This window comes from Artemia sp. Qi Xiang Cuo, chromosome 20 (assembly GCF_049724085.1).
Source record: "Artemia sp. Qi Xiang Cuo chromosome 20, ASM4972408v1, whole genome shotgun sequence".
Classification (NCBI taxonomy): domain Eukaryota; kingdom Metazoa; phylum Arthropoda; class Branchiopoda; order Anostraca; family Artemiidae; genus Artemia; species Artemia sp. Qi Xiang Cuo.
This window is the reverse complement of record NC_142813.1, coordinates 19,735,987-19,749,837: the sequence shown is the minus strand read 5'-3', so window position 1 is coordinate 19,749,837 and position 13,851 is coordinate 19,735,987. Positions and strand designations below refer to the sequence as shown.

The following is a 13,851-nucleotide window of genomic DNA, read 5'->3' as shown; positions in this document are numbered from 1 at the left end:
AAATTTTACTGTAGTTGAGATTTATAATTGTTTTCTTGTCTTTAGAAGCAAGTTTGGCTGATTTTATGCTCAGTTCTACATGTACACGTTCGAAATGCTCAAAACCAGAGTACATAAGGAATTTATTTCAGAGGGTCACATATTTCAGATAGGGGAGGGGGGGGGGGTGAGGACAAATTCTACAAATCAACAAAAGAATCGGCAAATAATGTGAAAAATTATTCAATACTATGGATAGTCTTCAAAAATCGCAAGATTTCAGGGAGAGAGTAAACCCATAGGTCGTGCGTTCATGCAGAAATGCATTAGGAGGGTGGGTGAAATTTCGAAGTCTATGTTTTGAAATACTGCTTTTTTTCTTCTCCAAATTTATGTTTAATAGGACTGTACAGATGATCGGGAGGGGATTAACAGAATAGTTTGTGTAAGATTTTCAGATTAGCAATCAAAATATTAATTTTCTTTTGTGATAAATGGAGGTAAAAAGTACTAGACAATCATTAAAGACATCTTACCCTACGTGGTGCTGACTTTCCAATTAAACTGAGAAAGACATTACCATCATTACGAAATCTTTTCTGCGAAGCTAGAATTTTTGTAAATTATCATAAAAGAAATATGTATATACAACTGCTTGTTGAGATTACCTTTTTTTATTCGTTTTGTTGTTTCTATTTCATTGGCTGAGAATTTTTCTTGTTTGGATTTTTTTTTTCCTTTATACAGTCACTTTCTGGCCTTCTCATGCTGGCTCATCTTTTCCTTTTTTAATATCTTAATTTTTTACTTCTTTTGTATGGTTAGTTCTTGGTATCAATAGCACTGAAAAAAGCCCAAATATTTGTTTTTCTTTTATTTTGTTTCCATTTCACTGGCTGAAAGTTTTTCTCGTTCTACGATTTGTCTTTTTATCAATTAAAAAGAAAGACAGCACATTGTTTCAGTTTTCATTTTCAAGTAATCAAAATATTTAAGGAAACCGTTATTTGTTATGTAGTTTTTAACGAAAAAATTAAACATCAAATTAAGGTTTGTATGTTATTTTACATCTTCCTAACTTAATATAATTGAAGGAACCTCTTTTAAATAAAAAGTTTTATGTTTTTTGTTTTAAAAGTTTTTATGTCCCTGAACACACGGGAATTTCCCCCTCTAAGACTCCAAGATCTAGAAATTATCTCCTCAATTGTTTTTTTTTTGGGGTGGGGGATTTAAGATCCCCATTGCAAAATATACTCTGATTCGCCCATAGAGTTTCGATTGCAGTCACCAGGCCCGTATTCGGAATAGGAATGGGCCATTCCGACCAAACCCTTTACCTTACTCTCTCGAATCTCAATATTTTAAGGATTTAATATTTTAAGGAATTATTTGGAATAGGAACGTGCCATTCCGACCCAACTTTTTACCTTACCCTCCCGAATCTCAATATTTTAAGGATGTTCCTTTTAATTGCCTTAATATTCCCCTCCCCCTCCAAACATTAGGTAGTTTTGATCTAAAACATCATTCATGCATTACATTTTATTGATTCAGACACAGGCATGTACGTAGGGGGAAGAGGTCTTTAAGGCCAATGGTCAGATCTTGGATTTTTTGTAGTGTCTACAATTTCTTATAATTCCCATGACAATTTTCCATTTTTTTTTTGGCAAATTCCCGTAACAATTTGCCAAGAATCTCAATGATTCTTCTCTTTATTATTAATTTTTCTCCAGGCCATCAGTCAATCTCCATATTCTCATTTAGTACATCTCATTTTTTCAATTAAACGGAATAATTTGTGTAAAATTTTCAGCTCATTCAAAACATTTATTTTCTTTTTCCAACGACAAGACGGGTCTTATAAAGAAAAAAAAAAGTGCAATTAGTTTTATAAGGACCACACAAAGTTAAAATTGCTGACTAAGAATTTAAGGTTTGACTTTAAAAAAGTACCTACAGTAATGGCATAAACATCTATTATTCTTTGGAATTATCAACTATACACGCTAGATTGTGATTCCCATTTCTTAAGAGAGGATTTGATTGTTTCAAATTTTGTTATTTGTCTTTTTCGCTAGATTTGTTCAAATTTACGTAAAAAAATGATCTTATACAGTCTTTCAATTCTTCTTTCCACAAAACATATACTACACGGACCAGATTGTTGCTGCTATTTCATTTGTTCCTATAGTCTATTAGCCACGATTTGTTTTTATAACTACTTTCTTTACTCTTCGGCATACCGCATCCTCTCAGCACCCATTACCCATGAAATTTGTTTCAACGAGAAAAGGAGCACAAATTCAAAAAATGTAAAAAGAACGTAATTGTATAAAAAATATAAAAATCACAAGAAAATCAGCAATATCCTGAGATATCCAGGGGCATGGGTCCAAAGGCTCTCCTGCACACGTATATAGTTAAGAAAAGACGAGAGTGGGGTGATGAAGGCATTGTATCTACTGAAACCCTACTTTGTCGACCAGCTTCAATTTTTTCTTTATGGTCTATTTCTTAATCTTTTTTAATTCGCGGGGAAAGTATTTCATAAAATATTTTCGTATTTCGTAAAAATGTGGGTAAATATTTGTGTGTGCTGCTTCAAACAGTAAAATTCATCTTCTGTTGATATTCTGCGTCAACTTTCGAATGAAGGCCATAATAAAATATGATGTGTCTTTTCCCAAGTAGTCATGTGTGCAGGGATTTATCTTGGTCGGGTAAAAATCACATTAAACCTAAGTAATCTTATATTATGTATATACTTAAAAAACTAGAGAAAAGACAATGGAAATCATGGGATTCGGGAGGAGAGGTTAGGAAACGTGCCTAAATCTTCTCCTCTTTCACATGCCAGTCCATAAATAACAAAATAATTGTTAATTTTAGTTTTCTCGTTCTTTTGACATGTTTGTTCATAAGAGCAACTTGTGACAATTTTCAAGTTAAAACACTGAAATTATTCAGGTTATTGGGGCCTCACATGCCATCAAAATATGCCTCCCAACAATTTTTTCAGCTAAAACTTAGCTGATCAACTGCAATCCAGTGGAATTTAATGGTGTGCGTGTCACTGAACCTCCGTACAGCCGAACCCTCGTGCGACTGTACCCCCAAGCAACTGAACTCTCGTGGAACAGGACTCCATTTAACTGAACCCTCGTGCAACTCCATTTAACTGAACACCCGTGCAACCGAGCCCCCATGCAACTGAACCCTCAGGCAACTGACCCACATTTAACTGAGTCCTCGTGCAACTCAATCCCTATACGCAGTTTTTCAGTATTCTACAAATATGAGGCAATACCATGGGGTAAAACACAAGTTAGAATCTTTATATATTCTATTTTGTTTTCATTGTTTGTTTTTTAAAGTCATGTAATAAATGCCTGTCAAGGTCATTAATAAAAAAAGCTCTGTTTTGTTGTCACAATAAAAACGAAAATCAGAATTCACAAACGATTAAAACCGGATTTATTCCTTCTTTTTTCATGTTTGTTAACAGGGGTTCCTTTGGCAATATCCCTGTCTACACACAGTGATGGTTCTTTATCATTTTTTTTTGTTATTTTCACCTTGTGATATTTTCTGGGCTCGTAGTTTATTAGCGTTTGGTTGGAACAATGTTAATTACCTGTTTTGGCAAAGAGGTGAGACACGAGCTACTTTCGCTTTGTATGAATCTTGGTATGAATTTTTTCAGATCATTCAGACGCTCTGTGTACTGATTTCCTTCTGCAGATAATATTTTTTCATTGATCTTATCAAAGCTTACCAAAAATTAAAGTTTTGCGTTTAGTATTTAGAAGCTGGGCAATGTTGGGTATCACCTTGGATACAGTGAAATTTCCAAAATTTCAGCCACTTTAAAGTTATTCTAACAGCTTTATTACTAAAAATAAAGAATTAGAACTTAGGATTGTCCGTTTTCAAGAAAAAAATAACTGTAAGCTGTCTTTACATGATTCTTGTTTTACCTTGATTAAAAAAAGCTTCAAAGATTCAAAAATTCACGAAGTATAGAGTGAATTTCCAATACCGATTTGAAAACGTAAAACAAAAATCGGCGTCTATTTCAGCTCCAAGTAAATCTGTAAGCCGGTTTACTTTTCAGTTTCGGATCCTCAACCAAAAACTTGGTCAGCCTGTATTCAGTTGGTTTTGTTTGTAACAAAGCTTAATTTAATCCCTTTTTATCAAATGTTTCGCTGCTACCTCAAAGAAGAAACAACAAAACAAAAACAAATGGATAAAAAGGTGAACTCACTCGAAAACCGTTGAATCGTTTTGATCTCCCCATATCAGTATTTCAGCTATCTGTCTGAGGGTTTCCACAAGCAGACTTCTATTTGACTCCGAGACTGTTTGGTTCTTGACTAACACATTATGCAAATATCTGTCAAAGAAATATACACGTAAATTTGCAGAAAACATTAATCAACATCAGATGAAGGGGATCTTGGCAAAATAGTATTAAAGGGGAATGCTACCGGGTTTCAACCCCTCTTCACAAAAGCAAATGTGCCTGATCCGTAAGAAAGTAACTAAAATGCATATAAAAATTTTAAGCTAAATATCCTAAGCTAAAAGTTAATATTAGTGGTGGGATGATGCCAAAATTTTTCCTGAATACAATGCCAATTCCATCCCGCAGGTCTGATTTCAGATTTCGACACAATTTTCTTTCCTGATTCTAAGCCAACTGTTCTATATGATCAAAATACTTGTGCTTACATTTAGGAGCAGGCTGAGGACTTAAAGTCCCCTCTGCTTTTGGCTAATTTTTGTCGTCATAATTATGATCATTTCTTACTCTCATCTTTTTAGGCTTTATTATTCACTTTGTCGGATTTTCGGATTACCATGTCAGGAAAAGAATGTACTCTTTTTACCAGACAAAATATATATACTAGATTTTATATATCATATTTGGTCAAACATTGAGTTTCCATTTTTATCATTTTAATAATTCAAGGCTTAAAAAAATGAAAAAAGGAAACAGTATCAATACTCTCAGAAGCCATCAATCCCATTAAACTTTGAAAACCATAGCAAAAAAGAAAAGGGAGAGGAGATATTTTAAAGAGAAGGAATGTAGAAGATTGAAGAACCAGAGAATGAGGAGCAGGAGGAAAAGAAGACTGTTAAAAAGGAAAAAATGCAAACTGCCCCATTAATAGCACAAGTTACAATACAAAAAAAAAATGAGGAAAAAACTCTTGAAAGAATTGGAAATAAAACATCAAAAGAACAACTTCGATTAACACTTACTAGAATGGAGTTTTAAAGTGGGATAGAGTACATGGTTATTCACGAAATTCAAAACTACTCATGTTAGCCTTAGAGCCACTAGCAAAAAAAAACAATCTCAGTGAAAAAATGACATAGTTATAAAAAAAATTAGTGATGTATAGAATCCTTCAGATACAGCAAGTTCTTCACTAGGTATGGTTTTTTAAATAGCGGCAACTACTAGTAAAAATGAATAACAGGGTTCAAGTCCCCGTGAAGAACATAAAAACAAGCAGGTTGAGAAGCTGTCCTTGACAACTTCTAGCATATGTTGCCTTTTTCCAAGCGAGTACACAAATTAGTTAATTATTTGCTCTCATTTTATACAAAGGTATACAGAGTGGAAATTCAGCATTGATCTCGTGATTTACAAATTTTTACAAGTCTTTTACTACACTTGTCGAGTCACAAGAGAACTGTCAATGGCTGTGCATGAAATAGTAAACGCAGAAAAAAAACTAACTTCCATTTACTATATCTATCCATAACCAACTTCTATAAGGTCAATCTTCTGGTTTGTCAGCAAAATATGACTCGAACAAGCAAGGGCGTATCCAGGATTTTATTCGAGGGGGAATTTTTCTGGGAGGGGAATTATGAAAAACACAAAAAAAAAAAAACACACACACAATTTTTTTTTTTGTTTGTTGGTTTGTGTTTTTTTTTTTTTTTTTTTTTTTTGTTGTAAGTTAAGGTTTTTAAAAAAAAACATTTTTTGTTTCATTTTTTTCTTTTCTTTTTTTTCCGTTGAGAAATGCTCCGGGACGTGGGGCCGAAATATTCGGAGTATTTTTGTTTAATTAAGTGTTTATTTTATTGTATTCACTGCTTTATAAAAATTAAAACCCGTTTTTCTTGCTTAATTTTTCGTAAATGGAAAAGCAGTGTGTGATATAAGAAATTATTTAACTTAGTAGGACGGATTGATATAGCACATGAAAGCTATTTCGTCTCCATTCATTGATTTATACACAGTCACTGAAGGCTCAGTTACTTGGCAAATCACGAAAAAGACTGGCAGAATCAGCAAAAGTCCTGATACCAATACCAAATTTTACCCAACAAGTTGCATGTATGATGTATGCAGAAGAACAAAACAACAACAAACCATTTCCTTTGATCATAACTAGGTTATTCTATTATTATTTAATTAAATCTTAGAAAAATCAAAAACTAGCTAAAAAAAATAAAGAAGCTAGTAAAAAAGTGAAATAACATGAAATAAAATCGAATCTTTTCCAGTATTTTACCCTTCCAACTCCAAAAACAGGAAAGGGAATACTTATAGCCAAAGGTCAAATTGTGCAGGTTAAGAAGGGGGAGGTGTTTTAAACAGTTTCTTCTTAAAAAATGTTCATAATTTAATTCGTCTTACATTACCTTAAATCTATGCTACTTCTTCCTTCTGTTCTTCTTGTTTGATCAATATGGAGATATTTTAGCATAATCTTGTCACTGGAATCAAATTCCAAGTCCTGCATTGTGTTGCTACACCTGGGTTTGAACTCTGGGTCCAGTATTCCCAAGCTGATATCAAACCCACTGCACTACTACAGGACTAAACCTACACTGACTTCATTATTGTTATAAGATTTATTTACCACTTTACTTTTTTGAACTTAAGAATGGCCATGGATACATATGAAACTACTTATCCAAGAATTGTAAAAATTGCAGCATGCATAATTTCTCTTCCCTATATTCAGCACCAAGGTTCAAAATTTCTCAAAATATAAGCTAAAAACAGGATGGGAGGAGGGGGATGTAGATTGACTGAAAATAGGTTTCTTCATTTTTCCTAATTCTTAATTTAGGAGCACTCTTGGTTTTTGTGCCTCCCCCTTCATAACAGTCACAGAATTCCATGTTATGACCTAACAAATGCTCTAGTGGTGCCACCACAGTTAATGATACCAAGGGAATGGTTTCTTACTGTGAATATATTCCATGGTTTCATAGATTTTGATTGGTAGTATTCAGACTGGTGTAGCTGTGCAAATATTACAGCTAAAGAAAACTTGGATGTAGTAAGAGACTGAAATCAATAATACTATAATTGTCCACTATAATTCTGAAAATAAGCAGAAAATTCTAAATAAGAAACAAGTACAAAATTTGGCTTGGCCACACCTTGACTAAGTTCATACAAATTAAACTTGGGTTTGACTTAGTTTGTTTCAGGCACAAGCTAATCCTTTATTATAAAAATGTCTTGACTCAACTAATACCAAAAATAAGCACTTAAACTTGGTTTTACAATACAAGCAACATGCAAAAGCTTTCTGCATTGTGGTTATAAATAAATAAATACATAATCTCATTGTTAATGGACCTCTCTCTTTTCAGGCTAATCTCTACACAGTATTGTTCTATTGTTTCCATTACACTTCTTGTTCAAATCAGATCAGCAAAATCTATTATGGGCCAGTTTCCTATTGTGTAAGTTAATGCAAAAACAAGAAGTTACTTACTTCAGATGGTCCAAAGAATGGAAATTTTTGCCTTTTGAAAGATTTCCCGATATCCAAGTCTTTGCCCTCTGCATCTTGCATTAAACACAATCTAGAGACTTCCAATGAAATTTCAATTGTTCCAATCTGGAAAGTTGCAATAATTTGTGAGTCCACAACATTTGAAAGAAGATAAGATATTTCTTTTTCCTGACGGAGGCGGGGGGGGGATGTAATGCACTAAAAAAAGTACATTTCAGGCTATAACCTATTGTTCAAAAATTCTCCTCAGAGAAAGATTGTTACTTAATATTGAACTGTATTTGCCTTGTGCAAGCATTAAAAAGAGAAACCAAATAGTACAATCTCTAATATTATGTCATCCTGCTTCTGTAAAATGTGGCCTAGCCATCTTAACTAATCTTTCATTATAGCCCTAGAAAGTGGGATTGAACCCCATCCTAAGTACCTAAGACTGGTACCTAAGTAGGACAAACTGGTACCTAAGACTATCCTTACACAAATCCTCTGGAAAACATTTTTACAGATCTTCCTCCAAGAATCAATAATGGCACCCCTATATACCCTAGTGTCCTGTGTCAATCCTGCCAGTCTTTAATTTATAATATCATAATTAATGAGGTTGGTTGTTTTACCATCATGTGAGTACAGTGCTAACTTATGGGTCAGATAATTTCGGAGACCACACTGCCTTTCCATGACGATAAATAAATAAAAGTTCAAATAGGGATCAAATCCTTTTTTAATAGACAGTGATTTCCAAAAACAGTGATAAATTTCATAAAAAAAAAACTAGATATTTCGATCACATGTGCAGTGACCGTCATCAGCAGTAAAACTAAACAAAACAATTAAAAACAATTATCAAACAAAATAAAATGGTCTGGAAAATTAAAAATATGTTCCAAAAGGGCTGAAGTGAAATCTTCAGACTTAGAATCTTGCTTTCAAGCCGATTAAATAGTAACTTTATGCTATAATAATCTCATTTCCAAATCCTGGTTAGTACATCCCACACATGAGCTTCCGCAAGTACAAAGGGTCTGATAGACCCCACTTTGTTGCCCCAATGAAGTTAGATCCTTCCCAGAATTTAGAAAACTACCCAAAGTATTATTACTCTTTAAAGCTACCTTTAGACCATTACTCTGTAAAATTCTTTAAATTTTACACTTAGCCCGGGTACATATGATAAGGAACAAAAAACATCCTTCTCCTGAGTTGTCTCCAAGACTTCCTGAGAAATCTCTAGAAACTTTTTCCATCTTTTTGAAAAAGTCTGGTTAATTAACCACTCTGGATACATGTTACTTATTAGTATTTTTCTTAGAAAGGACAACTCCTCCTCAAAAAATTTGAAGAGCAAATAATACTAAAGATCCTGTCAGATCCTGTCTGTCAAAGAAATGATCAAACCAATTTTTACTTGGCGAGCGTGACGACGAAAATCTATTGTTATTTGTCGTTTTTCTGTAAATTTTAAAATCAGACTATTTCCATTTTTTAAAAAGAAGAATATCAAGAAAAGGAAGCTTCCCATTCTCTTCTAATTCAACAGAAAACTTTAAACTCCCCCCCAAAACAATTAAGATGTTCCAAAAATGTCTTTAATTCCTTCTCCCCATAATCCCATACTGAAATTATGTCATCCATATACCAGCCCTAAAAAAATATGTTTTAAAAAATATGAATCTACTGTAATTGTTTCAATATTTTCCACAAAGATCTAGCTTCCGCTTCTGCTTTGAAAAGAATTAGATTATTAAACAATATGTAGTTTCATTTTATTTCGTATATAAACTATTGTTTTTAATTGTTTTAGTTTAGTTTTACTACTGATGATGGTAACTGCATATGTGATCGAAATATCTGGTATTTTTTGTGAAATTTCATCACTGTTCGTGAAAATCACTGTCTATTAAAAGGATTTGGTCCCTATTTGAACTGTTATTTATTTAGCGTCATGGAAATGCAGTGTGGTCTCCCAAATTATCTATGTCATATTTATGGAAAAATTTTTACCATAGATGTTTATAAACATATAAGCACTCAGAAAAAACATGCAAATATTATCAACCAGCAGTATTTTCTTCTACAATATAAGAAGATGAGAATTGTGCCACCTTCATTAGAATTCAATTTATATTTGGGCACTTTCAAGGAAGACAAGTTTGAACAAAGCTTACATTTCAAGGCTTTAAATCACATTATTAAGGATAAAAGTTGAAAAAGAGCTTTAACAGTGAGAGATAAACTTTCCCTGGAAAATCTTACTACCATTACCATTACACCACAAAAGCAGATAAGAGTAAAACTTTAGTTGTGAAGTAATCAAAATCAAAAATGGTTAGTGTAAGTGATTTTTATTTCATTTAACAAACAGGAAAAAATCACTTCAATCATGACTTTCGCCTTTCCAGAGAAAGATTGCTAAAAAAGTTTTCGAAATTATCAACAAATAATGCGGTAATACCTTTGTCAATTCTTGGACCGGGTGTGGTTAATTTGTCTTCAAGAACTTTAAGAATACAAGAACAATCAGTGCTAGAAAAGGGTCTCAAATTTTGTTTTAACCCTGATAAACTCCCCGTGGAGGATATTATTTCTTCAATAGAAACATCTCTGGATAAAACGCTAGCCTAATAAAAGATGTTAGCTTGGTTAGAGCTTCGACCGTGAAAACCCTTTCTAATTTTGTATTGAAACTGGAATTTCCTAGTACAATCATCAAGGACATAAGAATTCGAAAGAACTTAAAAAAGAATTGTTCCATTACCATTACAAAAGCAGATAAGAGTAAAACTTTAGTTGTAAAGTAATCAAAATTAAGGATTTTACTAAATGATGAAAAAACATACAAAAAGCTATCGTAAAAACCAACAGACTCTTTTACAAATAAGTTTAAGAACAAATTAAAGTGTTTGAAGGATGAAGGAAAAATTACACCTCGACTTAATTACAAATGCCTGTCATGCAGTTCCTTGTGCCCTAAGTTATATGGACTTTCCAAAATCCATAACCCTAACCTACCATTACGACCAATTGTCTCAAGTACAAGGTCACCAACAATTGTTTTGAGCAAGTCGTTAGTGTCAATCTGTAAACCACTTTTGTCTACATAAATTTTGTACATTAAGAATTGTTCAAATTTGGTTGAAAAACTGAAAAAAGTAGAAATTTCTTCAAGTTCTTTGCTTTTAAGCTTCAACATTTTATCAATGTACACAAATATTGATGTAGAAGCAGCCGAAACTCTTTTAAAAAGAAAGCTGTTAAGACATTTGAACTTGATTAGCGGCAAAACAGATTTGGAAGTATCTGTTATTAAGAATTTAGTAAGGTTGTGCAATAAGTTCTCTTATTTTTTTTTCAATTCAGAGGAGAATTTTTGAACAAGTATATGGTTTACCGATGGGGTCCCCTTTATCTCCATTATTAGTTAATATTTTTTTGGGTAATATTGAAACAATTGGGTTAGATTCATATTTTTTAAAACATATTTTTTGAGGCTTGTATATAGATGACAAAATTTCACTATGGAATTATGGAGAGAAGGAATTAAAGGGATTTTTGGAACATCTTAATTATTTGGGGGGGGGTATTTAAAGTTGACTGTTGAATTAGAAGAGAACGGGAAACTTCCTTTTCTTAATGTTCTTCTTTTAAAAAATTAAAATAGTCTGGATTTTAAAATTTACAGAAAACCAACAAATAACACTAGATTTTTGTCAAATAGCTCTGGTCACGCTCGCCAAGTAAAAATTGGTTTGATCATTCCATTAACTGACAAGATCTTTAATATTTTCTCTCCAAAATTGTTTGAGGAGGAGTTGTCTTTTCTAACAAAAATACTAATAAGTAACATGTATCCAGAGTGGTTAATTAACCTGACTTTTTCAAAAAGAAGGAACAAGATTCTAGAGATTTCTAAGGAAGTCTTGGAGACAACTCGGGAGAAGGATATTTTTTGTTCCTTGCCATACGTACCTAGGCAAAGTGAAAAACTTAAAAGAATTTTACAGAGTAATGGTCTAAAGGTAGCTTAAAAGAGTAATAATACTTTGGGTAATTTTCTAAATTCTGGGAAGGATTTAACTTCATTGGGGCAACAAAGTGGGGTCTATCAGATCCCCTGTAACTGCAGAAGCTTATATGTGGGATGTACTAACCAGAATTTGGAAATGAGATTACTACAGCATAAAGATTCTATTTCATCAGCTTTAAAGTTAAATTCTAAGCCTGAAGATTTCACTTCAGCCCTTTTGGAACATATTTTTAATTTTCCAGACCATTTTATTTTGTTCAATAATGTCTCTTTGATTTCTATTGACTGGGGTTTAAAGAAAAATTTTCGTGAAACTCTGGAAATTAAGGAAATTTTATTCAAGAATACAGCTTTAAATCGAGACATAGGTAAATTTGGTTTAAACTCTGTATACGATAATTTATTAAAATCTGACAGAGTAAAGTTCAACTCACTTAGTATAGTTAACCTCTGTCTAAGTGTTAGTTCATTCAACACTAATGAACCGGTTCCAAGAATGTCAAAGAGACTAGCTTCTGCTTTGAAAAGAATTATATTATTAAACAATATGTAGTTTTATTTTATTTCATATATAAACTATTGTTTTTAATTGTTTTAGTTTAGTTTTACTACTGATGATGGTCACTGCATATGTGACTGAAATATCTAGTATTGTTCGTGAAATTTTACCACTGTCTATTAAAAGGTTTTTGATCCCTATTTGAACTTTTATTTGTTTAACTTATGGGTCATTTATGACCAGATACTAAATTGGTTATAATTAGATTATTCTAACTTATTTCCACTGTATTTACGCAAGGGACCATGTAACTATATGCAACATTCATTTGAGTCCCTACCATCTCTTGTCAGTTGGCTCTACATGGGCATTTACTACTATGACTGATTCCTTGCTCTTTTTGGTCATAGGATAAGCAACTAGACTCCAATTATTAATATCTTCTTCATATTAAGAAGAGTCAAAACGCTTCCTTATCCACCATGAACCCTACTCCCTGCCTATGTGTGCCATCCTTCCTATCTGAATAAATAAAATGTATATCACCTAATGTCATGTTTCTTGAGTTTCACACTGGAAGATGACTTTCTGAAACTCATAACAAGCCCAGATCAAAATATCTGAGGTTGTTAGTCAAATTGTCAATACAATAGCTGTATTTCAACATTGTAATATTCCACCCTGTAGTTTCATATTATTTAAATCAACAAAATTGTTATGGCCTCGAAAAAGCAATGAGTCTCACCAGTGCAGGTCAGGGACTAATACTTCTTCTCAAGTCTAGACAAAAAGCACTTAAGCCACCATAAAACTAGACAGAGGAAGTTCCCAAGATTTCCAGTTGAATGGAGGGTTTGTGTAGCCCTTGGCCCATCTGGGCCACTAGATGGTGTTCTGTACATAGTAATGCTGTTCAAGAATCCCAAAGATTTATCCAGGACAATGCTGTGTTGCTTACTATGATATACTTTACTCAAGGGGCATCATTGTTAAGGTCTTTCTGCAGCACTGTTTGTAGTTATGGTTCTGGCTAGGCAAACTTATGAGTGGTCTACCAAGCACGGTTTCCTTATGGAGATAGGGACAGAGGAAGGAGCTGATGACGGAGTGGAAATTCCAAACTATCTTACAAAACTGGACAAGCTCAAGCCTTTTAGACCCAGCCTGTCCTTATCAGGGCATTCATTCAGGGTATATAGCCCAGGACTGATACAGAACTTTGCTTTTCTTTTAGTTTGCATTATTTTTGTAGCCATTTCTTGTCAACAGTTGGTTCATGATGCATTACAATTTAGAAAAAAAAATATATAGCCTACACATAATTTGAAAAAAAAAAAAAAAATTGTGTTAACTGGCTTAATCTAGTTTTTTTTTTTTTTTCGTTTTTTTCCTTTTTTCCTGTTGATAAAGGAGTTTTTATATGAGGTTGAGAGAATAAAACCTTTTCACAGCATTAGAATAAAAAGCTTCTCTTTTAAGTTCACTGTGTCAATTAATGGATTTACTCATTTTTATCTACTCAATTCATTCTACTTGTGAACAACAATTCAGAAGAACTG

At 33.0% G+C, this 13,851-nt stretch overlaps 1 protein-coding gene across 6 annotated transcripts in view; it reads right to left on the bottom strand.

Moving 5' to 3' along the window:
• ema (C-type lectin domain containing ema) overlaps nucleotides 1-13,851 on the bottom strand; it is a 191,540-nt gene that overhangs the window by 163,500 nt on the left and 14,189 nt on the right. For all 6 annotated transcript variants that reach the window (XM_089106377.1, XM_089106376.1, XM_089106378.1 and 3 more), the window contains exons 2-3: nucleotides 7,749-7,874; nucleotides 4,253-4,381 (exon numbers count right to left, since the gene is read on the bottom strand). In XM_089106377.1, coding sequence (XP_088962503.1) covers nucleotides 4,253-4,381; nucleotides 7,749-7,822 — 203 coding nt within the window. In that variant the 5' untranslated portion in view covers nucleotides 7,823-7,874. The remainder of the gene's footprint in view (nucleotides 1-4,252; nucleotides 4,382-7,748; nucleotides 7,875-13,851) is intronic.